Here is a 27792-nt window from a genome sequence, read left to right on the forward strand (position 1 = left end):
TTATTTTGTTGGGCTTGAACCAATAACTAGGGGGTTAAAATCTCAGAACAGCCTGGTTACTAATTTTTCCAATGTTGTTAAACTTGAAAATACAGTATATTTATATTTTGTTAGCTGAGTCACTGTAACATGCTTAATGTACACATGCGATCAGCATAAATGCCACATGGCTATCTTTCATGTATTCACCTAATTATTTGCCAAAAATTCACTTCTGTTACACTGATTGCTGTTACTTAAATGTGTCATCTTGGCCAGAGAACCATAGATGGGCCAATACACATTCTGAGTAGTTAAATATCCATCCATCCATTTTCTACCGCTTGTCTCTTTTGGGGTCGCGGGGGGTGCTGGAGCCTATCTCAGCTGCATTCAGGCGGAAGGCGGGGTACACCCTGGACAAGTCGTCACCTCATCACAGGGCCAACACAGATAGACAGACAACATTATTCACACTCACATTCACACACTAGGGCCAATTTAGTGTTGCCAATCAACCTATCCCCAGGTGCATGTCTTTGGCGGTGGGAGGAAGCCATGCAAACTCCACACAGAAAGATCCTGAGCCCGGGATTCAACTCAGGACTACTCAGGACCTTCGTATTGTGAGGCACATGCACTAACCCCTGTACCACCGTGCTGCCAGTAGTTAATATGTGTTATCAAATGTAGGGTTGAAACAACACATTTATGCAAGTTCACAGTATATCGAGTGAGTTTTAACAAGAGCATTGCACTGGAATGACCCTTGCGCTGATAATATGCATTTTAGGTTCAACCAATTAAACAAAATGCATTTTAATTCCCGAAGAGCAATTTCCTGTCAAATAATACTAAAAAGTACAAGTACTCACTCATAAGTGCGTTGCACTTGATACATTGATACTGTACTTGTAAACTGTTGTAACTGACCAATAGTTTCTGTCCAACAGAATATGTTGCTGTGCTAATACAGTATTTGACACAATGTTCTTCACACCATATTGATACAACTAATGGTAAGTATTTTCTTTCACGCAAATTACAGGACGGCAATTTTTTTAATTTCTGACCATAAGGATTGTGAATGGCAGGCAACATTCCTTAAATATTTTTATGCCCATTCTGAGAATATTTTTTTTGGCCAGGGTATTTGTATATTTGTTTTTTAATACTCCAAGTCCAAATAATGAAAATATAAAACAGTAGCATATCTACTGAGGTTCTTTTTCATCCAGTATAAGGACCACTGATGTCCTCTTTTCTTCCATGCTCATTTAAACTAGATCATTGTTTGGCAGGAGACATGCATCCTGTACAAATGAACACTTACCTTGTTCTACACTGTTACTCTTTGGGGGAAGCTGGGGGAGCTGCCTCACTTTGTGAGCTGAAGATGACGTCACTGAAGAGGAAAGCGATGCACCTTGATGGTGACCCCTAGTATTATGTAAGAAGAAAAGAGACAGTCCAAAAGATCATGTCATGAGACAGAAGATGACCAACAAATGGAAAGAAAACTGAATTCTAAAAAATATTCATGTAAAAAAGCTGTACATCAACTAAATTGATGATAAAGAGCAGAAAAATATATATTTCTGGACACCCAAAACACAGACACACACACGAACACACACTCACAAAGAGCTGTGGGTGAAAATTGAATTATCTGGAATCAGTCTGCAAGTATTCTTGCACGTGTATTTAAACAACAAAGGTTGTCTGGGACAATTCAACATTTTAAGCAGAGAAATCGAACACTGGCCAACTGGAACTGTTATTATATCCACCCAGGTTATAAAACAAACTATGTGGTCACACAACAAATACACAATAAGCCCACAAACTAGATGCCTTGGGGCAGAGATGTTTCACGAGAAATGACAAATTATATAAAATACATTGTGCTTATTTATGGCTTGTACTGGGATACGGGTGTGGGGTCCCCTTACCAAAAGGTCGCAGAAGGAGCCCCTTTAGATGGAAGTGGGCTTTACTGTGATGCACACACGTACTGTATGGCAGTTGACAATACATCAGCATGCAGGCAAAAATGAAAATAGAAAAATGAATGATAGAAAACTCAAACAATGTCACACACTGAAAGGAAAAAGTCAAAAGGTACACAGGAAGACTTGCTTTTAATTGGCATGCCTGTACTGTTAAAAACACAAAAGGTATGTTTATTGAGGAAACTCTTCATCAATCTCGAGAGTATCTATCTTTGGGTTATGTGTAAAGTGAAAGCAAGTACAGGGGTACCTCGACTCAGGATTGCCCTAACTTACTGTAACTGTTTTGAGATAAGACTAATTGTTATGCTTTCAAAGAGGAACTGCACTTTTTTAAAAATGTATTTTGCTTATCTTTCACAATCGTTATGTATGTCAAGAACACAATGCATTATAAATGGGAGCTGCTCTATTCTGCATATAAAGCCCTTGATAAACATCCAAACACCTCCATTAAGGTTGTATATGTTTGATGTAAGTATATATGTAATGTAGTAACGGCCACATTTATAATAACATTTAATATTTACGTGTTTGATCATTTCAAGCATATGCTTTTCCCCCCACTACATCACTGATTATTGCTCACTGCAGACTTAGAGCCAACAAACATAATAAAACATGACTTACTGTACGAAGTCTGCTCTCATTAGGATGCAGACTGATAGAATTGTGTTATATACACGTTTTAGATGAAAATAACTCATCATCCTCGCGAAGAAAAGGGTGGTGGAACCAAGCATCTTTTTGTGTCATTCTCGCCATTTAAATTGGCTGTCAAAGTGTACCAACATGTCGGATTACATCCTCGTCCTTCTACTATCAAGGTGAGAGGCACTATATACAGTATGATCTACAATTAATTTTCACGAGCAAAGAAACTGAGGAAGCAGTTTACCACTCGATGATGTATACATGTATAGTGGTAATCACGGCGCCACTATAAATAGTTAATCTGCGTTAGCGCTTATAACAACAATATCAATAATACTTGGTTAATAATCAAGTCACTAAATGTAAATGGAGTATTGTTGACGCTTTTTGGATGTTTTTTTATTATTTGTTTTTATGAGCAGCATAGAGGATCTCCCATTGGCTCCGCTGTAATTTACATTTATTTAGAATGCAATAAAAAAAAGAAAATACATCCGTTGTTATGTCTCTCATAATGATTGTGAATGATAGGCAAAATTCCACAAAAAGTGCAGTTCCACTTTGAGTTGCAAGCAAAACATTTGAGTTACAAGCATTCCTGCCATTAGTTGCCGTAGCAAATGTCACAGTGAACCTTGAAAGATCCACCCAAAACATCTGGTCTTACTTGCTAGCATTAGGAAGAAAGTGAGTGTGAAGGACAGTGCTGAGAAGAACTGGATGATCTTAATTGAAATAAAACAAAGAAATAATCCAAAATATAACAAAAAAAACTGTGTAGTCGACTTGACAAAGCAGTATGAGCGTATCACTGCTAGTCTGCACCATACTAAAGCAGGAAGAGTCTAATGCCAGCGAAAGATGTTAAAAAAATATCTATCCATGAACATATCGAGAAGCTGCTGATGGTGTGTTTGACAGAGAAGCAAGGAGATGCCTTAAAAGTCCACTCCCCAAGATACATACTGCACATTATTATTACATCACTTTAAACTACTGTAGTTGCTAACAGTATATTCTAATGTATTGTTTTATACAACATTTTTATCAAAACATTTTTTTTAAAGCATGTTACATGTTTTGGGGTCCAGCGCCAATTATAACTTAATTTCAACGGGAGACGATTTGAGATACAAACGTTTTGAGTTAAAAGGGCCCTATTATGCAAAACCAAATTTTCTTACCTAATGGTACCTGTTTTTGGGATGGGCATGAGTCCTGAAAATGTTAAATCAAACCATGGACACCACAGCAGAGACATTTAAAAAACAATTCATACTTCCTCCAAACGACCCATTTGGAATTTTCCCAATTTTTGAAGTTTTTTCCAGTTGTGATGTTATTGCATACTTCCATATACTGTATGGTATAAATATACCCGAAGATCTTCGCACAAGTAGTCCGCCTTTGTGGTCTGAAGTTCTAGTCAATAGGTTCCTTCTTTTTCTCTATCCTCTTGTTGTGGGACAGACTGGCTCATACATGCACATCATGCTAAAATCCTCTGCTGCATTTCTAAAACAAAGTAGCGTAAAGTTGTAACTTATATCTGTCAGTAGAACCGATATGAAGCGCTAAAAACTACAACATGGCTGATGGGGTGAAGACGCAGTCGAAGTGGAGACACGTCAATAAAACCGCCCACAAAACGGCGCATCCTAAAGAGACCTTCAGAAAGCAGTTTGAAGACAGTCTGTAAAACAAAATATTTGCAAAATTCTGACCATAGAACCACCATTACATGTTATGTAGACCAAAAGGAAGTGTTTTATATGTAAAAAAAAATCAATAGTATGACCCCTTTAGGAGCTATGCCACAGAACCAATTAAGCTCATAAGTTGAGGTACTCTAGTACTGTGGCATTGTTGCTTTGGATACAAAACATTTGAATAATAGGTGTTATTGGACAGGAAGTGTTAGTGTTGTTAGGTGTTGGTGCAGTTTTCAACTTAGCCTCTCTGTGACCTCGTCATGCATGATGCATGGCTGCTATTTGACATGTGCTGACCGTCCAGTACATGCCTTACCTGCCACTGTCAAAAAAATTCCTGCCAAGTGTCTGACAGTCAGCTGTATCCGAGGTCTGAGGCTGCCTGGAGGATGACGGTTGAGCAAAGAAGATGAACCAAAACAGAAAAAAGATGCATGGAGAGAAGAAAGCAAGATGTAGGACAAAGATGGAGGAAATAGTATCATTTAGGGTTTTATCCTCTACGTGTGGGCTTTAATTTAATTTTTATTCTGTGGGATGTTGTGATGGGTGTTATGAGGGATATGGAAAGAGGGAGTCACTCTTCATCCATAAATGTGTGTGTTTGTGCAGAACCTCAGAACAAAATATTGTGTGCAGCATGGAATTAAAGGCGTCACAGACTAAAGAAAGGTAAGAATGACACACACACACACATCCACACTTGGCATACGGAGAGTTCTAAGCCAATGCTGAGCACTCGGTCTTGAAACACGGGCACACAGAAGCCGCATATGCAATTCCAATAACAAAAATGAAACAATTTGTCACTGCAAGAAGCAACACTGCAGACTCTCACATCAGAAGCAGTCCAAAGTACCACAAGTTAAGAATGAGCACAGGCCAAAGCTTATTAAGGGGGAACAATGCAAAACCAACAAGACAAAACGTCAACACTATACTGACAACCAACAACACAAACCATCGCTACAAGTCTTGGCAAAAAGGCCAAAAATAGGCAAGGAAGCAAAACCCTCACACAATGTAAGTGACACACTTCGTAGGACTGTAAGCAATAAAAAAAAAGTTCCACTTGTATGCAGTCACTCTCACTGTGTGAAAGATATTCATAACCACAGAGTACCAGAAACCAAAAGTAAGTTATGAACACAAGACCCAAGAAAAGCATAATTTTGTAAACTGATTCAGTATTTGTTTAGGTATAGAGCAACAGTTTCCCTTTTAGAATGTCCACAATGAGTGACAGCATATTTAAACAAAGGGAACACAAATAAAATGAATTATATTATAAATGTAAAGTTATTTACTTTTTTAATGACTGTTTATCAACTTTAGCACACATTGCGAGTGTATTACTCATAGTACACATTTAAAGTTGCAAAAAAAATGAGTGCAACTGCTCAAAAACAAACAAAAATCCATTCAAAGCTTGAATTTTAGATCAGATTTAGCTGAAGGCAGCGTTTAACATTTGCACTTGCAGTCAGGAGCCTCAGAAGAGGGGGCAGGGTTGAGTTGAGGGTGAATGATTATTAAAACCCAATGACTGACAGGTGCTTTCGAAAATAATAAATTGTTAGTTTATACGTTTTTGGTGGGGCTCAAGTGTTTTTTCATGGGGCCAGAATGCTTGCAGTCTCCACATTACTAAACTAAATAAATTGTACATAAGCTTTTAAAAATACAAGCAAAAATACAAGTGGAGCAATTAATTCATTGGTTGTGTGTTGTCCAAAAACTCCAATCCAATTTGATCAGGACTTAAAGGGGAACTGCACCTCTTTGGAATGTTGCCTATCATTCACAAACCTTATGTAAAACAAGAACACATATGTTTTTATTTTCTAAATCGTTAAAAACGGCAAGTATGAGGTGGCTAACAATGCAGCTAATGGGAGTACTGTATTCCGCCCTACAAGCCCTCTAAAAAAACATCCAAAAACCACCAATAATACTTCATTTAGATCTTGTGACCTGGATATGCACCAAGTAGTAGCGATATTATTATTATTATAAGCGCTAACGCAGACAAACTCCTCTTAATGGCACCGTGATCACAGAGAGCTAACTCACATTAGCACTTATTGACATACTGAGCTGCTGCATTGCCTCTGAGTTGGTAAAAATTAATTTTAGATTATAACTCATGAAATTGTTGTCATAAACCAAGAAGTTGGTCAACTTTGACATTTAACTTCAACCCAGAGAGGGCTAGAAAGACACAAAAAAACGCTAGTTTGCGACCATCTTTTTTTTTTTTTTGACCACCAGGTGGATTTTGATTATTTCTTTATCTAAATGGAAAGATATGAACCTCCCATCAGTCAGCATCCAAGTGAGAGCAGACGTTGTACAGTAAGTGCTTGTTTTTTATCATGTCCGTAGTTTGTATATTTTGTTAAGCAATCAGCAATACTGCTACATGATGGTTAGTGTTTCTGGATCTGTTTAGTGTTCAGCTTCGAAAACTTATAACTCATCCTTCCTTTATTCCGGCTCAAAAATATAAGGTTCTGGATCATCATTTAACCCAATGTAGTCTTTGATGGCTCTCATGAACTATGTCATGATTTGTAGTGTTGTTGAAAGGAAAAGCGAACATCTCTGAAAGTAATATGCCGCCGTATGCTTAAAAGGATGAAAATAGGTAAATATTACATGTTATTGTGAATGTGCCTGTTACTACATTACATATATACTCACAGCATGTATATAAAACATTGATGGAGGAGGTTTTTGGAGCGCCTTATTTGCAGAATAGAGCGACTTCCATTGGCTCTATTGTTAGCTGACTTTTGCTAACGTTTATTTACGAGTTACAATGCATAAAAAAGGAAAAACATATGTGTGCATGTCTTACATAGGGATTGTGAATAATAGGCAAAGTTCCCCAAAAAAATGCAGTTCCCCTTTAGCACAATTTTTCTGGTAGGTACTCGGTGGCGTCACAGTTAAAGGTCACAAACCAAACTGAGGAGAGTCAAGAGCGACGTCACGGCTCCACAAAAGGGTACCTGTCATCTTCAGGGGAGGCATGTTGGATAAAAATCATTGGACTGGGAGGACGTCTCCAGGGCAAGGAGTGGGACAATGATCTTCTATTGAGCACAAGGAAAAATAACTTTATGGAATAAAAATGTATCCAACCAACATACCCTGCCTTGTCGGCTATTTTGGAACACATTTCTTCTCAGGGATGATATTCAGATATATTTTTGGATTATATTTATACATTTACCAGAACCACAAGGATATCAATGATCTCAATTTATAATCAAATCAGCCAACCTTGTATTTTATGCTCAGAAAAAGTCAGTATAGTGCTCATGTTGGAATAAAGATTAGAAAAAGAAATACAGTATACATTAATTTAATATTTGTAAACTGTGTATCATAATGGATGGCACCCCAAATGTTGTTTTTTAAACTGCAAGCTCTTATTTCCACCACTTGAGGGCGGCATAGACTCTTGTTGGCGGATGTGCTGTGTCGTGCTTCTTGCTGTATTGCCATAAGCTTACATGTATTCTATTTATATCATTGTTTATTTTAAGTCTTGAAAATTTGTATTTATTTACAGTGTACAAGATGGGACATCTATGAAACAACTTAGCTATCATATGAGAAACAAGCAACAGCTATTATTTAGGATAGAAATGCACAAGCAGACAATTGAGACTGGTTATGATAAAGGTAGGCAGCTGACAATTGGAATGCTAACAATTACTGGAGGTCCATTATTTGTGTGTACATTAGCACATATAAGGATGGAATGTTTTGCAAAGTGCTAAATTACAGCTTGAGGTGTACAGTAAAACATTGAACTTATTGGATCAATAAGGTTTCTGCCAAATTCTAGTAGAAATACAAAGAGCGTGTTGTCTAAAGGCATACAATTTATATATGGGAAGGCAAGGAGAGGTGGTGTACAGCGGCTGCTTGGGGTGTTTCGAGGGTGAAACTAAATATTGCAACAAGTGGGGAGAAGGGCAAGAGAGCAACAATAAAAGCGAGGAGAGGAAGAGGATAAGGGACTATGGCAGCACTACAGGAGGGGTGGTGGACACAGAGCATGGTACCTTTCCAACTCGGGTGAGAGGGCATGATTTTCTGGAGTCAGACAGTTGGTGCTAGCACTCCTAACCCTGTCCAGAGAAGGTTGAAGATCACTAGAAGCATCACAGCACAACATGCCATCCAATGGAGGAAGAGGAGGATGGAGAGGAGAGACAGGGGGTAGAGGTCAACCACAAAGAGAAAAAACAATGGACAAACACAAAACGTACTTGAAAAGAAAGTCTGCTTATGGATTCCAAAAATGCTAAGTCTGGGAACTAAGCCATGCCTGGACACAAGGAAAATAATGTGGATGAATGAATGTAATGTCTCCATGATGTACTGTGAATAATTGTTTGAGATTACATATACCATTCATCTATTAGGTGATTATTTGAAGAGAGTTGTGCTGCATTTGCACTTTTTGATTCTTTGGACCACTATTTGAGCTAATGTAAATACGATATTGTACATCCAAATATTTGCTCGTTTCTGTACAACCTCTCCTGGGTTTACTAAATATAATCAGCATGCGGGAGCGTTTTACCGGCCACAGTGTAAGAAAAGAGGTACAAATTACCAAGACCATGTGGAAACCCAGATCGTAGAGCTTAGCTTTTGACATACAAACACAATGTAGAACTTCTCATCACAACAGATTTTCAAAAAGAACATGCAAACAAAAAATGGAAGCCAGAGATTATGCATAATCTCTCAAAGGAGTATAACGTTTATTACAAAATGACAGCGATCAGCTACCACTACTACCACATACAGCCAGACTCTTCAATGGCTTGAGAATAAATATGAAAGTTTGTCAGTATGCTTCAAACAACGCACTGGAATCATTTAACAAAATGGCCATTCTTTTTTTTTATGGCAAATATGAATAACAGATGTCCCTATTACAGGTACAAGTATGTTTAGACTCTTTGGAGTCTAGTCAAAAACAAGGTTAAATAAAATTGGCTTGAAAATGCTTGTCTCCCTTCTGCAATATTAACTAAAACTTATCTTTAGTCTTTTAAAGACCCCAAAAGTAAAAAAAAAAAATCACGTAAAAAATCTAGATAGATGCTTTTTTAAGTGCAGCTCAGGAGAAATCATTTCAACCATTTAAACTATATTAAGTTATTTTTTAATGTATCTGTTCTTTTCCAATTTTTTCAGTTCTAACTTAGATTTGTTAAAGTTATTATTTTAATGTATTTATTGTTTGGAATGTTACTTTTGAATACTGTACTGTATAATTCTTCAATGACTTTGACAATTTGTTACATAAGTGATGCACTGGGGTAGTGCAGGCACTGAGTGTTGGAATATAAAAAGGGGACATCTACTGGAATACTTAGGAATATGCTTCGTTTGAAGCATATTGAAGCCCTTTTCTTACCTTTTCATGCTGTGGGTTTTGTTGAATACGAGTGGCATCTTGGTTGGGAGGGTTTTATAGTGCCTAGTTGACATCCTGAATTAAATAAGCATGCATGCCAGAGACACAAGCAGCAAAACGGACGACATTGAGGAACAAGAAGAAAAAAGAATTTGTTTGGGTTGACAACAGACAAAGGACTTCCACAGGGCAAATGGAGTGGCAAGTCTAGCAGTGATTGTATGCATTGAAGTATTTTGTAATAATACCATCTCTGATGAAAGATGATTCCAACACAAAGAAACTGAGGGCCTGATTTACTAAGATCCAAACACCACGCGGTAAACAGCGTGAGCGATTTATAAAATAACGTGTACTATTAGTGGGTGTGCTGTGTGCGAATTACTAAGACTGCGTGTGCAATTGTAAAGTGGTGTCGACCGCCTTATTTAAATGAGGATTTTGCGTGTACTATAAGGGCGTCACTACGGAGACACACTCATTTAACATTCATGTTGTAATCCTATGTTGTTGTTTTGCTATGTTTTCAAACATGCAGAGGACATCTACCACTTTATATTGGCATTTTAGATAGTAGATAGTACTTTATTGATTCCTTCAGGAGAGTTCCTTTAGGAAAAAAAAAAAAAAAAAAAAAAAAAAAAAGTGAATTTACATTGACACCACTTTTTTTTTTCATACCGCTGCAGGTGCATTGCACTTACTCCACTCAATACGCATAACTGTCAACTTCAAGACGTATTTTTTCATATACAATTATTTTCATATATATTCTGTTTGAAAAAAACGTCATTAAAAAAAAAGCTAAACGGCACCAAAACGCACCAATTTAATTTGTTTTAATCAACCCCTTAAGTTCACTAGCAGCTATACAATTATGTTGCTGAATATACAATGTCTAATATTATTTATTTATGACCATCCAAATATGTTGACACACACACATACGGTGGATTCTGGTCTGTCCATCGTCTGTCTGTGCAATGCGAGTACTGATCCTGCAGCCGTGTGTGAAACTGTCAGTTTGTACGTCCTTCTGACATGTGCTAAATAAAATGTATAATAGTGCTCGCAAAACGCTGATAAGAGTTGTTGTGGGTGTTTTGATGTTGATATTTTGCATATTCATGAAGGCAGGGACTGCTCACTTAACAGACGCAGTCCACTTTGCAGATGTTTAGTAGATCAGCTTTTCATGTGCTATCAAGTTTGCACATGCTTTAGTAGATGCAAAACTTTAGTAAATCAGGCCATGAGTGCACTAAGACAGATTCCATGATTTCAGAGTCCTGGGGCCGTATTTATCAAGCTTCTTAGAATTACTCCTAAGAAGTCTGCTAAGAGTTGACTTAAGAGTAAATAAATTATTCGCTGAAAGCTGCACTTAAAAGTTAGTTATCAAGCGTCTTACTCACACTTTCAGCGCAGTGTAGGACTGAATCTTAAGTGTCACACTCAGAGCTGAATTATGACATTACTATGTGCCGTAAACGGAATTTTAGGTGACATAATTTCTGTGTCCATAGAAATGACCAATCACGGAAGGGAATCCGTTGTCTAAGAATAAAGAAATATCTTGGAAATATTTAAGTGGACAATGGGAGTGTATATTTTGACAATAAACTACAAAATAATACAAAACAAACTAGTCCCCGCCGGCACTCACGCTACCGCTCCCTCTCTTCTCTCGCCCACACACTCACTGACGTCACTCACCTCACGGCCACACACATACGCTACTCTCATAACATTTTCTTTCCAATTCATTAATTAGGCAACTAATTTGAAACTGGTGTGGGTGGCTCTATATATACTAGCCCACTGCAGCCACATGCAGAAATCAACAAGGAATCGAAAAGTATTAAATCTGTGACAAAAATAATACCCGCTCTGTCTAAACGATACCGTTTGATCAGCTGCTCGTCATCAAACAAATCCAGGACATCGTTCCGCTCCCTGAACGTTCGCGCACGTCTCTCTCGCCTCAGTGCCATCCCCTGCTGGCAACTCCTAACCACTTAAGACACCTCTGAAGGTCTCTTAAATATCGTGGAGAGTAGGAGTGATTCTTAGACTTAAGAAAGTTGATTAAAAAAGCTTTTATTCTTAAGTTTGAGAGTAGGACTAAATTTCGCAAATTCTCAGGACTTAAGTGTAAAATGGCACTCTAAGACGCTTGATAAATACGGCCCCTTGTCACTACAATATGTCCATTCAACATTCAAATCAGTCTAAGCTTGCATATTTCCACTGTACGGGAGGATAAATCTAGAAAAGCATCATGCAAGATGCCATTTATCAGCCAATAATCAAAGTTGTTTCGAAGCAATGAAAGCAGGCGGTTTCATTTAGACGTATGCTTGCACTGTAACATTGTTATTAGTGACACACTGTGTGAGTGTAACTTACCTTTTTTGACTGTGAGAATATTTATGACCACACTGACAGTAAGCATGCTAAAGCATTACCACAAGCAAATGTCTTGGCACTAATTTTGAATTTTGTGTTTTATTAACTTTGCTGCTTCAGTTTTTGTTTGCGATTCAACATTGTCGCAATGAACAGTCCGAAATGTTTTCTTCAATTCCCTAAAAACATGCAAAAGTGTATAAGAACGATCAAACGAGGAAACAGTGTTTCCAACAGGACAGCACACTATCTGTGGTAGTGTGTGTGGTGGGTGGAGGGGTGCTGGGAGTAGATGGCATCATTGTCTACAGTGGTACCCTTAACTTAAGAGTGCCCCAATTTAAGAGTGTTTTGAGATAAGAGCTGTCTCTCTGCTCATTGTTCTGCTTTAGGGTTAAAAGTACACATTTTGGTTACAAGAATCTTCGCCTTTAGTTGACGCAACAAATGCCACAGTGAACTCCGTAAGATCCTCCCTAAACATCTGGGGCCGTACTTATCAAGCTTCTTAGAATTACTCCTAAGAAGTCTGCTAAGAGTTGACTTAAGAGTAAATAAATTATTCGCTGAAAGCTGCACTTAAAAGTTAGTTATCAAGCGTCTTACTCACACTTTCAGCGAAGTGTAGGACTGAATCTTAAGTGTCACACTCAGAGCTGAATTACGACATTACTATGTGCCGTAAACGGAATTTTAGGTGACGTCATTTCTGTGTCCATAGAAATGACCAATCACGGAAGGGAATCCGTTGTCTAAGAATAAAGAAATATCTTGGAAATATTTAAGTGGACAATGGGAGTGTATATTTTGACAATAAACTACAAAATAATACAAAACAAACTAGTCCCCGCCGGCACTCACGCTACCGTTCCCTCTCTTCTATCGCCCACACACTCACTGACGTCACTCACCTACGCTACTGTCATAACATTTTCTTTCCAATTCATTAATTAGGCAACTAATTTGAAACTGGTGTGGGTGGCTCTATATATACTAGCCCACTGCAGACACATGCAGAAATCAACAAGGAATCGAAAAGTATTAAATCTGTGACAAAAATAATATCCGCCCTGTCTAAACGATACCGTTTGATCAGCTGCTCGTCATCAAAAAAAACAAAAACATTGTTCCGTTCCCTGAACGTTCGCGCACGTCTCTCTCGCCTCAGTGCCATCCCCTGCTGGCAACTCCTAACCACTTAAGACACCTCTGAAGGTCTCTTAAATATCGTGGAGAGTAGGAGTGATTCTTAGACTTAAGAACGTTGATAAAAAGCTTTTATTCTTAAGTTTGAGAGTAGGACTAAATTTCGCAAATTCTCAGGACTTAAGTGTAAAATGGCACCCTAAGAAGCTTGATAAGTACGGCCCCAGGTCTTACTTGCTAGTATTAGCTTATAGTGAGAAATCAACAAACTTTTTTTTTCTACTATGGGAAGGAAGAAAGTGAATGTGAAGGACAGTGCTAAGAAGAAGTATATGATATTCATTGAATTAAATAAATAAATCGAAAAATTACCAAGCATGTTGCCAATTTGGCAAAGCAATTGGAGCGTATCACTGCTAGTCTGCACCATACTGAAGCAGAATGAGTCCAACGCCAGCCAATAATTTTAAAATGATATCTAAACGGCGGACATTTATCCATGAAAATATGGAGAAGCTGCCGAGATGGTGTGTTTGACAAAAAAGCAGCTGGAAGGACATACCAAGTCCACTCTCCAAGGTAAATGCTGTACATTATTATTACATTACGTTATAAAACCACTGTAGTTGTTCGTAGTACATTCTATTGAATAATTTTTGTGCAATAATATCTAAAAGTTTCTATTTTTTTTATAGACATGTTACATGTTAAAATTGTGCTGTCTTTGGCAGGGGTGTCAAACGTACGACTAACACCTTTTATCCAGCCCACGAGATGGGTTTGCTAAGAATAAAAATGAGCTGTAATTTTTTAATGAAAGAAACTGCTGTTTTAAATTCGTCTACTGGATGTCGCATTTGAGGGGGCGGAGACGGTGGTGTGTCAACACTTCTGTGTTTGGACACCACGTACTTCCGCTCCTTTTTAGTGATCGTATACAAATTGTGGATTGTTACGTTCATGCCTTGATTCTCAAATGTGTTTTGGGTAATGTAACCTGTGACATATCTACCCAAATAAATACTTTTGATAATCTGTACATTTCGTAATGTACTTATGACTGGGGACACATTTCCTGGGCGCACACAAATATGATGAAATAAAATGTATCCCCTTCTAACTTCATGTGTGATTAATGAAATGAGTCTAAATTCACACATTTTGTTGTAGATGATGCTATATATGTAGAGATTAGAATGAACCACATTATGTTAGTACATCAGTTGAGGAAAATAGTAAATTACATGAATAATATCCTGTAATTTGATATTGATATTACAAACGTATTATTAATTTCATCCTCTGATAGATTAGGCATTAACAACAATGGGAGCACTTTAAAACTTTGCCACTCAATTACACCTATTATTATGATTAATATTATCCATCCATCCATCCATTTTCTACCGCTTGTCCCTTTCGGGGCATCACATCATTTAATTATTAAGTATAAATAACGACAAATGAAAACTATTAGCCGCAACATGTGCGTAAGTGTAAAAAATAACAACATTATGATTTGTACAATTTCAGAATGTGCTTGTTCTATTTTCAAACAAAGAAAACAATCTGAAATTGTCTTTATTTTTAAGTTATCGTGCCATGATGTTATTAGTCCGGCCCACTTGGTGATATATTTTCCTCCATGCGGCACATAAGTTAAAACGAGTTTGACACCCCTGGTTTAGGGGATCCGAGTATCAATTAAATTTATTTAAAGTCGCTTCAATGGGAGATTGTGATTTGAGATACAAGTGTTTTGAGTTAAGAGCTCCATCACAGAACCATTGAAGATTGTAAGTTGAAGTACTATTGTATTTTGCAAGACTGTCTGCTGTCACATGCTTTCATGTTAGTCTCCAACCAAAGCGTCTAATAAGACCATAAAAAGTCATTACATTTGTTTCTGACTAGCTTTTTTTGTATAAGACAATCTAGACGCATCTAAATACTCGGAAAGTATATCAACAATTACACTATTATTATGACAGACTGTCCCATTATAATATGTTTATGACAAGAGTGATGTGATCAGGTACCCTCAAATCTACTCTATCCATTAAAAAATATATTTGGACCACCACAGATAAATGTTTACACCGTTATTCAGTTGTCCCGCATTTATTGCTGTCAATTGGTTCCGGGTCTGACCATTGTGAATTAATTACTACAAATCATGAATTGAATATTTTCATAGCTAGAGCATACAAAAACTGTGTATCACCTTCTAAACAGGGTTTGTATTTAACATTACTGAAGCCCAAGCCATAGACATGAAACAACACATACATAGTCACCTTTACACTCATTTACTCCAATATAGTATTGATAATAATAGAACACAAGACATACTGTACTGACTTTAGCAGCCATGGTTTCCTCTAGTGGCCAATACTATTGTAGAATGGATCTTTTTAGGTCATTTAGCCATTTTTACGCTTGAAAATGATTAATTCACGGCAAGAATACATAGAAAATGCTTGAAAAAAATGAACTTTCTGACTTTGAAGCGTGATGTGGTGATGTTGCATTTGGACTTTAAAAAAAAATAAAATAAAAGTATTGTAAAGTGTTTATTATTGCTTTTATAATCTAAAAATATAATAAATGCTGAAGCAGCAAAGTTTCAAAATCTCAGTCACTCACAAACATATGTATGCATCATTGGAATGCTTCTATGGTGGATCTAGTGTATCTCAGGCCACATTGCACTCCTATTATTATTCTTTTAGTTATTTTTGTTGTTCCCTTTTTATACATTTTATGTTACGTGACATAAAGTGCTATCAGTACATCTGTAAATCGTTATGATTCGGTACTAATATTGCATTGGAAAGGACTACGTTTAACAATCTTAGAAGGGATTTTTCCCACTGCTGAATATTTTTCTCAGCTAAATCACAGGGCACCATAATGAAACACTAAGCACTTCTGGGAAAAAAAAATAAGTTCACATCCAGAACAACATTGTAATAAACATGACGTGATTGACCAAGTTACCTGGAGTGGATGCACTCAGCACTTTTGCCTCGCATTGATTGGTGAATCATGATGACTTCACTGTTGTAACCATGGTGATGCATGACACAAGACGAAGTCAACAACAATTCCCCAAAACAGGAGAGCAAAGGGTGAATAGAGTGAATTGGAACGAGAGGATGTTCTGCACAAACACACACAGTCACACAATACAGCTTGACAAACAGCTAATCACTACTCCACCAAACCCTGTTCAAGGTCCAAAGATTTCCACAATGAAAAGAAAACATTTCTGAACAAAAGCAAAAAGAAACAACAAGAATTTAACTTGATTGACAGAATGACGTTTTACCAGCAATTACATCAGATTTTAACACACACACGCACACACATGTGAATTTATTGTCACTTTCCGGAAGTGCATACTATTACTGTAAGCGGTTGGTATGACTTCAAATACATTTTTTTCCATTTGCTTACACACAATTTTACTAACTGTGTGTCTTTTTTCAAAAGCTATACACACTTTTCCAAACACCACATTCAATTTCCTTAGTTCCTATATTATTTGCAAAATGACACACTTTGGCCAAAACTTTTGCCCATTCATCAAAATAAAGCAAGCATTTGTAAAAATGCAGTTTTATTTTCATCTCACTCACAAAGACTTCAAATGATAAGACACTATTGGAGTGAGTTACCCACAACAGTGATAAATACAAAACACGTTTGGAAAAAAAAAAAAATTACTATAAGAAATCACATGTTTGGGGCATTTTGCCAGACCTTTTTAGCATGTGATGAATAATTGCTTTAACTTGACAAAATATATTGGCAAATCCATAGCAATCATCATTGTTTACTTTGAAGTGGGCCTATACGTAAGGACCTAAAGAGAAAGTAAACATATACTGTAATCTTTTCAAGAACTGCTCAACAATGATGCTGCAAACTGAAAATATGTATTTATACCACAGTCAGGTAAAGTAACATATCACAGTAGTCAACAATGACATGCGGTACAAATTTAAATTTGAGACAAATAACTAGGTTTACATTTTTTTTGGAGATACATAAAAATGACAGCATAGAGTATAGGCTACATGTGCAGACTTAGGCAACAGCAACTCTATGAAAGAAGGTCCTCAAAAGCCTCAGTTACTGATTCTAATCATCACCTACCCGTCTAGCTGGATCAGGCCATAATAGCTCATCCACATCACATGTGCAAGATGGGAAGGTGTGTGTAAAGCATTGTGTCGTAGAATTTCTGACCTTTTGACCTATATTTCTTGTCTTTTAAGAATTTCTGCTCATTTTCAATTCTCTTCTATTTTGTGCCATTGAATGGACCAGTTGTGGGACAAAGGTGAATATGGAGTTATGCCAACCTGTCTACAGAATGTTTAGATTTTCCAAATATGACTAAGAGATACAAGGTTGTTTTGGAACAGACAAACCAAAACAAAACAATCATGACGCAGTAGATAAAAAACAGTGACGCACGAGATAAAAAACAGTGACGCACAAGAGACATATAAAAAATGGCAGAAGACCGGAACTCGACAGTGATTTTGGCTTGTGTGTGTCTTGTTTGCTCTGGAGTACATGTGGTCTGTCTGCACGGCCATCTCAATTCAACCTGCACTTCTGATAATAGGTAAATAAATTTGTTGTACTAAACTACTTTTGTTGCCTGCTTAAGCTTCGGACAATCCACTACAATTGTGTGTAATATTTCACAAAAACTGTAAAGCAGAGTCTATGTCTAATATTAGGCAAATCTGCACAGTGATTTTGCTTACTGTGTGTAGACTTTGTTAACTGTGTGAAAATGTATGTGTAAGCAATTGGAAAAAACTGTAAGTAAAAAGTAAGAAACCCCACACTAAGATAGGAGAGGATGCCATACCTGTCATCCAGATACTCTTTATCCTTGTGGCGACTTCTAGCAGAGTCATAGTAGCGGTTTGGAGAACGAGAACGCACAGAGTGGGAAAGCTCGTCGTCTAGACTCCTGACAAAGGAAGACAAATTCAAAATAAAGACTTTAAGGACTTTTGTCAGGGTCGTGTTCAAGCAGTAAGGCAGACAATTCCAGGCTGGATTCATTTGGCTGAGCTTGTAAAAGCAGAACTGGCAGCACAACAAGTTCTAAAGAAGTCGGCCATTTCATCAGTAGATGGCCTCAGTTTGCTCGCTTCCAGCAACTGTCTTCTGTCTCACTCTGTCATCTACTATAGCTTTTACCTTTCATAAATATTGGACTGGTGTGTACTCTGTGCACTTGATTGAAACATTTCTGTATAGCAGTATTTTTCCTGATAATAAAGTTCACTTATTCACAGCACAATTTCAAGAGATTGGAATAAACAGAAGCTGACTTTTGTCACTACCATTAAGAGCAGAATGTGTCCATCCATTTGCTACACTATTAGAGATGCTGAAAAAGTCGACTTACATGCAAATCACAATTATTATTTATTCCGATTAAAAATGTATTCATATTTTTTATAAATTGATTAAAAAAGAGAATACATTTTTAAAAATATGCTTTTTAGGCAATTTCTGCATTTATTCGCTACATGGTTACAGGGCATCCGTAAAGTATTCACAGCGCTCCACGTTTTCCACATTTTGGTCTGCCTTGTTCCAAAATGGAATAAATTAATCTTTGTCCTCAAAATTGTACAGACAATACCCCATAATGACAAAGTGAAAAGTTTATTTTTTTTATCTTTTTTCACATTTATTAAAAACAAAAAAATGTACATAAGTATTCAAAGCATTTGCTCAATACTTTATTGATGCACCTTTTGGCAGCAATTACAGCCTTAAGTATTTTTAAATACGATGCCACAAGCTTGGCACACACGCAGTTTTGCCCATTCCTCTACAGCACTTCTTAAGCTCCACCAGATTTGATGAGAAGCATTGGTTTCCATCCAGGATGTCTCTGTACATCGCTGCATTCATCTTTCCCTCTATCATGACGAGTCTCCCAGTTCCTGTCACTGAAAAAACATCCCCACAGCATGATGCTTCCACCACCATGCTTCACTATAGTTATGGTGTTGGCCTGATGATGAGCGGTGCCTGGTTGCCTCCAAACATGATGTTTGGCATTAACTCCAGAGAGTTCAATATTTGTCTCATCAGAACAAATAATTGTGTTTTTCATTGTCTGAGAGTTTTTCCAGGTACATTTCGGAAAACTTTTAATTTTATTTATTTATTGTTTTACTAAGGAATGGCTTCTGTTTGGCTATTATACCATACAGGCCTGATTGGTGGATTGCTGCTGAGATGGTTTTCCTTCTGAAAGGTTCTCCTCTCTCCACAGAGGAATGCTGTAGCTCTGACAAAGTGACCATCAGGTTCTTGGTCACCTCCTTGACTAGACTAAGATGAATGCAGCCACGTACAGAAACATCCTGGATGAAACTAATGCTGGATGAAACCACTCAAACTGATGGAGCTTGAGAGGTGCTGCAAAGAGAAATGGGCAAAACTGCCCAAAGATAGGTGTGCCATGCTTGTGGCATCGTATTCATAGACTTGAGGCTGTAATTGCTGCCAAAGGTGCATCAACAAAGTATTGAAAAAATCTGTGAATACTTATGTACATGTGATTTCTTTTAGTTTGTTGTCTTTAATAAATTTGCTAAATTTATTAAATTGTGAATTGCTGTAGGATTCACATTTCTACTGCTTATCCTAAGTAGGGTCACAGGTAAGCTGGAGCTTATCCCAGCTATGGTTCTAGTGTTAGTTTATTTCGAACATGCATACAATTACAGTACGATTCATCAAATGTTTCTAGTTTCTCATAACATGTCTGAAAAGGAGTAGGAAGAACAGAGCTTATTTAATCCTACCCCTTTTTGTTTCACAGCAATTTCTAACATATTTGTTTGTACTCAATCTGTAACACAACAATGGATAAATAAATGATTAAGTAAATAAACAAATAGATGAATGAGCAAGTAAATAAATATTAATTACATAGATAAACAATTAATACAATTCTTATAAATAAATATTCAAGTATGTTTTGATTCACATAAAAACAGGACTATCTAATTTTTCAATAAGTTTAAACATGTTTATCAGGATTCTTTATCTTTGTACTTTGTAAACACTTTGAGTTTGAACCGTTTCTTAAAATGGAACATATTAGTACATTGTTTCCTAAACTGGATCATATTAGCACTTTGTTTGACTTCTTTGCTTAATCCTCTCCATAATGTAGTTTTGCATACTGAATAACTTTTATTTATAAATTTCCAATGTGCTCTTAAAAAACTATTTTTAAATCATTTTAGAAAATTGTGGAAGTAAGAAAACTGGTCTATACTTTATAAGTGTTTGTCTCCAGTATAATACACATTTTGCTATTTTCATTTTCTTTGGGAATTTGTTTGAAATTATATATATATATATATATATATATATATATATATATATATATATATATATATATATATATATATATATATATATATATATATATATATATATATATATATATATATATATATATATTTTATGCGAAGGTTTTGAAATCTCTTCAAAAACCTTTTTTATTGTTTTCATATAAATTTCGTTACAATCAGTTGAAGTCGAAATAGTTACGAAATAGTTATTAAAGTTTTCAACATTTTGTTTATACTGGTCATTTTTTATGTTTCCGTCTGAAGTATTGAGGGTAATCCTTAACACCATTTTTAATGATGCTATTTATGATGTTCCATGTTGCTTTTATCTTGTTTTTGTTTCTGATTAATTGACTGTAATATTCTTTCCTACATGTTCGTAAGATGGTGGTTAGCTTGCTCTTGTATGATTTGTACTTATTTTCTATCTCTATAGATATTTGTGTTATAAATATTCTATAAAATGTTTTTTTCTTGTAACACACATTTTTCAGTTCATTTGTCATCTATTGTTGATTCATCTTCTTCTGCTTGTATTAAGTTGTTTCCATGGACGATATGTGTCATAAAGTATCATGAACGTATTGAAAAAATGTCTATATGCATCATCTACATTATTTCAGATCATTCTTAAAAGCTTTTATACTTTTCTGTGCATAGTCTTTGAAGTGTCTTTTTGTCATCCTTGTTCCTCTTTCTGTATTTTCCGTCATAGATCACTTCATTGTATCTATGAAGTCATCAATTATATTTTGCTTATTTGGGTTCAAAAGCTCAATGTTGAAGTCACCACATAGGAAAATTTCCTTTGACTAATTTCAGTGAATGTTACCTTCAATACTTGACTTAGGTATACAACGGATCAATATGGTTTTGCTATTTTTCATGACATATTTCAATGATTATACATTGTAATATATTATCAATAACAAATTAAATGTTTTTCCACCACTTTGTAGTTCAGAATCTTCATCACATACACATCTACTCCTACCCCGTACTTGTACTAGTTGTGTTGACATAGGTTACTTCATATCTTAGCTTATATTTATTTTGTTTTACAGACCTATTTTCAAGTCAGTTTTTTGCTCCCTTTAAAAACAGCTTATTTTGAGAGGCAAAGTTGTTTGATGCAAATGAACCTCTCCTCACCATGCCCCCTCACGCCGATGAGCTTTCGCCTCTAACAGTTAGCTTTTTTTGTATTTTTACCTTTCTTCATTATATTGTGCACAATGTACATCAGTGACCGCCATAGGCCATCTGTTTTGATAACCTACTGTTATTACTTACCGTTTCATTGTCTCCTCCATTGCCATAAATAGTAGTCACCGAGCCTGCCATCAAAAGTATTTTTTTCGGAAAATCCATCTTTTTATGAAAGTTTGTGAGTGAAAGTAAGACTCTTAATTGGCAGTCATTCAGAGCTTCTTCTTCACAGTTAAGGCACATTTCCGTAAAACAAAAAAGCCAGACACTTCTTACTTCTTCAGATAAGACTGGAGGTTTAAATACTGTCTCGGGTAATACAACCAAGATAGCATTTTCGTTCTTCAAGTTTAATCTTGGACATTTTGTCGTCTAAATTAGTTGCGCGCGCATAACTAAAAATGGCAAGGCAGTCTGCGTAAATTTATACCATATATGGATAATCAGCTGACGATGTTCCCAATTGTTGACGTCAGCATTTGTGCACATTCCAAACGGACTGTTTGGAGGTAAATACAAAAGCAAGATTGTTTTATAAATATCTCCTTAATGCCTCCATGCTTTGATTTTAAATTTTCGGGAGTTATGCAAAACCCAAAGAAAAGTTGGTTTTGCATGATAGGGCCCCTTTAAACAAGTCAACTCTCTTTGCAGTGCAAAGTGCAATGCAGTTGTTATGTCATCATCTTGTAAAGACCACACAGATCCATCACTGTTTCTATTAAATACAATTACACTCAGCTATAAATAATATTTATGTATGGCATTCATGTGCAAAGCACATACCTTTTACATGATATGTCATAAAATATATAGTATAGATTAATAGAATCAATTAGCATGTTAAGTTGGTGTGAATTTAAGCAAGGTGTGTTTTGATGCGGCACGACGGAGTGACGTCAGACAGCAACTAGAGACCTGTCAGTGGATGCTATCTTGCTTCAGAGAAACTTAATGTATTATTATATTACTTAAATTGTTTACTTTTTTTGTGGATTAATATTGCCCTGTGAATCGGTTGATGAAGTAGCTGCGGTCGTGAATGAAATGCACTCACTTTAAACTGACACTATTAGAAATATTGTCTTACAAACATTTAGTGGACTTGCTTCCTTTTTTGTGATTATTCCAAGATTATTATCAGATCCTACACGTGTCTTTTTAATGCGAAGCAGTGGCACCTGAAGTGAATGTGACAGCGTGTTATAATTATGACAGTCAGCTGAATAACAAAAAAATATTGATAGATGTATAATTTGTCCAGAATCTTAACAGTCTTTCTGGACCAACCTAATAAGGGACCGAGGTTGGGCCTTGACTGCTAGTTGAGGTGTTGAAGGGGGGTCTTGCCCGAGGCACCATTGGAGCTCGAACCACCACTGAGTGTGATGCTGTTTTATTGTTGCTATATACGTCATTGTTTTCCCCTTGTGTCACATTCTAGTCATTGAGCCCCTCACCTTTGTGCAGGGACGTTGGCTGGTCGGGACCGCATGGATCCCTGCTCTTCACGGTGTGGGGAGACTGAGCGGGAACGGATATGATGTGAGGGCGTTCTCTGAAGCTCAGGCACCGCCAGGGTGGCTGTGGGCTCCCGCTGTCGCTCCCTGCCACGCCCCTCTGCTGTTCGGTGCCAGTGAATGCGTACAGATATACACAACACACACACAAACACAACTAAGGTGAACAAACATGTCAAATACTGTGTTTCAAGCATTTTTAGAGTGATACACACATAGTTTTAAAATCAAAGTCACGACTTGTTTGGGTAATATATGGACACCTAACCATTGCACCTACAGCAGGGGTGTCCAAACTATGACCCGCCCATGGTGCAAACAAAGAAAAAACAACACATCAAGTTTACATAAATTGGCCACACATTCTCACCTGTCCACTGGACTAGGTGGAAATTATAAAAAATCTCTAAGCACCATGCCCAATTTGAAATTACACCCATCTAAATTTACTACAAAGCACGTTGGCTAACATGCAAAGCACTGTCTCGCCACACTTCCCCACGTTTGGTTCATTTTATCCGTGTTTGATGTTTCTGATTGATTACAAAACATTAGGGAGGTCATCAGGAAAGTCAATAAGATAGCAGTCGAAGTTTCACATACTCTTAATATTCAATGTTTTATCATTGATCATTCATATTTGAGTGCCGTCACAGTCTTATTGGGGGGTTGTTTTTAATAGTTAAAAGTTATGTGTTGTTGTTCAGTCTGTTAGCTATAGCTTGCTTTAAATAATGGAGTATCTTTGATCATATGCTGATAATATTGTAAATCCTACATCTTTTATTAATATAGAAATTATCATAATTACGTTATGATCCTCGCTCTACTGCTTAGCAAGAAAATGTGATTGTGTGTGCGCCTGTGTGCGTGTACGTGTGCGAGCACACCAGTCCGTATGACAAGGTATTGGCGATTTCCCCCTAAAATTGGACAGGTTGTACTGTATTTTTACGTTGGGCAAACTTCCCTCGTCAATTTGGTATGATATTAAAGGCCTACTGAAACCCACTACTACCGACCACGCAGTCTGATAGTTTAAATATCAATGATGAAATCTTAACATTGCAACACATGCCAATACGGCCGGGTTAGATTAGTAAAGTGCAATTTTAAATTTCCCGCGAAATATCCTGCTGAAAACGTCTCGGTATGATGACGTTTGCGCGTGACGTCACGGATTGTAGAGGACATTTTGGGACACGATTGTGGCCAGCTATTAAAGGCCTACTGAAACCCACTACTACCGACCACGCAGTCTGATAGTTTATATATCAATGATGAAATCTTAACATTATAACACATGCCAATACGGCCGGGTTAACTTATAAAGTGACATTTTAAATTTGCCGCTAAACTTCCGGTTCGAAACGCCTCTGAGGATGACGTATGCGTGTGACGTAGCCCGGCGAACACGGGTATGCCTTCCACATTGAAGCCGATATGAAAAAGCTCTGTTTTCATTTCATAATTCCACAGTATTCTGGACATCTGTGTTCGTGAATCTGTTTCAATCATGTTCATTGCATTATGGAGAAGGAAGCCAAGCAAGCAAAGAAGAAAGTTGTCGGTGCGAAATGGACGTATTTTTCGAACGTAGTCAGCCACAACAGTACACAGCCGGCGCTTCTTTGTTTACATTCCCGAAAGATGCAGTCAAGATGGAAGAACTCGGATAACAGAGACTCTAACCAGGAGGACTTTTGATTTGGATACACAGACGCCTGTAGGGAACTGGGACAACACAGACTCTTACCAGGATTACTTTGATTTGGATGACAAAGACGCAGACGTGCTACTGTGAGTATGCAGCTTTGGCTTTTTTTTGCGTATGTACGTAACTTTTTTAAAATATATAAGCTTTATGAACCTTGGGTTAGGTGAACGGTCTTTTGGGCTGAGTGATTGTGTGTGTTGATCATGTGTTTGAATTGTATTGGCGTGTTCTATGGAGCTAGGAGCTAGCAGAGGAGCTAGGAGCTAGCATAACACGTACCGTACCGTATGTGCGCGTCACGTACGTAACTTTTTAAAAATATATAAGCTTTATGAACCTTGGGTTAGGTGAACGGTCTTTTGGGCTGAGTGATTGTGTGTGTTGATCAGGTGTTTGAATTGTATTGGCGTGTTCTATGGAGCTAGGAGCTAGCAGAGGAGCTAGGAGCTAGCATAACAAACACGCAGGTGTTATTATGCAGGATTAATTTGTGGCATATTAAATATAAGCCTGGTTGTGTTGTGGCTAATAGAGTATATATATGTCTTGTGTTTATTTACTGTTGTAGTCATTCCCAGCTGAATATCAGGTACCGTGAGTATGCAGCCTTGGCTGCTAAACATTCGATAACTTGACCGTATGTGCGCGTCACGTACGTAACTTTTTAAAAATATATAAGCTTTATGAACCTTGGGTTAGGTAAACGGTCTTTTGGGCTGAGTGATTGTGTGTGTTGATCAGGTGTTTGTATTGTATTGGCGTGTTCTATGGAGCTAGGAGCTAGCAGAGGAGCTAGGAGCTAGCATAACAAACACGCAGGTGTTTTTATGCAGGATTAATTTGTGGCATATTAAATATAAGCCTGGTTGTGTTGTGGCTAATAGAGTATATATATGTCTTGTGTTTATTTACTGTTGTAGTCATTCCCAGCTGAATATCAGGTCACCCCCGGCTCTCACAGCATCTTCCCTATCTGAATAGCTTCAACTCCCCACTAGTCCTTCACTTGCACTTTACTCATCCACAAATCTTTCATCCTCGCTCAAATTAATGGGGAAATTGTCGCTTTCTCGGTCCGAATCTCTCTCACTTCATGCGGCCATCATTGTAAACAATAGGGAACTTTGCGTATATGTTCAACTGACTACGTCACGCTACTTCCGGTAGGGGCAAGCCTTTTTTTTATCAGATACCAAAAGTTGCAATCTTTATCGTCGTTGTTCTATACTAAATCCTTTCAGCAAAAATATGGCAATATCGCGAAATGATCAAGTATGACACATAGAATAGATCTGCTATCCCCGTTTAAATAAAAAAAATTCATTTCAGTAGGCCTTTAAGTCGTCTGTTTTCAACGCAAAATTCCACAGTATTCTGGACATCTGTGTTGGTGAATCTTTTGCAATGTGTTTAATGAACAAAGAAGACAGCAAAGAAGAAATCTGTAGGTGGGAAGCGGTGTATTAGCGGCCGGCTGGACTCTTACCAGGAGGACTTTGAGTTGGATAGCAGACGCGCTACCGTGAGTAAGCAGCTTTGGCTTCCAGACATTTGATTGCTTGCCCGTACGTGCGTGCCGCTATGTGCATGTCACGTACGTAACTTTGAGGAAATATATGTGCTGTATGAACTTTACGGAGGTGAACAGTACTTTGGGCTGTGGGATTGAGTGTGTTGTGCGGGTGTTTGAGTTGTATTGGTGGGTTATATGGACGGGAGGGGGGAGGTGTTTGTTATGCGGATTAATTTGTGGCATATTAAATATAAGCCTGGTTGTGTTGTGGCTAATAGAGTATATATATGTCTTGTGTTTATTTACTATTTTAGTCATTCCCAGCTGAATATCAGGTCCCACCCGCCTCTCACAGCATCTTCCCTATCTGAATCGCTTCCACTGCCCTCTAATCCTTCACTCTCACTTTCCTCATCCACGAATCTTTCATCCTCGCTCAAATTAATGGGGTAATCGTCACTTTCTCGGTCCGAATCGCTCTCGCTGCTGGTGGCCATGATTGAAAACAATGTGCAGATGTGAGGAGCTCTACAGCCTGTGACGTCACACGCTACTTCCTGTACAGGCAAGGCTTTTTTATCAGCGACCAAAAGTTGCGAATTTTATCGTCGATGTTCTCTACTAAATCCTTTCAGCAAAAATATGGCAATATCGCGAAATGATCAAGTATGACACATAGAATGGACCTGCTATCCCCGTTTAAATAAGAAAATCTCATTTCAGTAGGCCTTTAATATGTAGACTTAAATCATTGTGATCCCCGATCACGTGTGTAAACAGCTGTGATCAGCACACACACTGATTTGGAAAGACTAATAAGAAAGAAACAGATGTTTTATACTCAAAATTTAATAATATTACCGTAACTCTCTTTACACAGTTCTGATGTTTGTGTAGTATTTTAATAATTTAATTAATTTAAATAGGATAGACTTTTACACACTAAACTCATACATTTAGAGATTAATGTATAGATACTAGATATATAGATAGCATGGACCCCAACCAAATAATTTTAGCCAAATGTGGCTCCTGAGTCAACAAGTTTGGACACCCC

At 37.3% G+C, this 27792-nt stretch overlaps 1 protein-coding gene across 9 annotated transcripts in view; it reads right to left on the reverse strand.

Annotated features, from left to right (window-relative positions):
- Nucleotides 1–27792, reverse strand: part of LOC133657483 (regulating synaptic membrane exocytosis protein 1-like) — a 142115-nt gene that overhangs the window by 27137 nt on the left and 87186 nt on the right. For 4 of the 9 annotated variants that reach the window (XM_062058856.1, XM_062058851.1, XM_062058850.1 and 1 more), the window contains 6 exons: nt 23446–23608; nt 18253–18357; nt 16362–16421; nt 9807–9881; nt 8437–8526; nt 1313–1419 (listed from right to left, as the gene is read on the reverse strand). In XM_062058856.1, coding sequence (XP_061914840.1) covers nt 1313–1419; nt 8437–8526; nt 9807–9881; nt 16362–16421; nt 18253–18357; nt 23446–23608 — 600 coding nt within the window. The remainder of the gene's footprint in view (nt 1–1312; nt 1420–8436; nt 8527–9806; nt 9882–16361; nt 16422–18252; nt 18358–23445; nt 23609–27792) is intronic. The other 5 variants (XM_062058849.1, XM_062058852.1, XM_062058853.1 and 2 more) reach the window with 5 other exon arrangements.

Source organism: Entelurus aequoreus, linkage group LG09 (genome assembly GCF_033978785.1).
Source record: "Entelurus aequoreus isolate RoL-2023_Sb linkage group LG09, RoL_Eaeq_v1.1, whole genome shotgun sequence".
NCBI classification, from domain to species: domain Eukaryota; kingdom Metazoa; phylum Chordata; class Actinopteri; order Syngnathiformes; family Syngnathidae; genus Entelurus; species Entelurus aequoreus.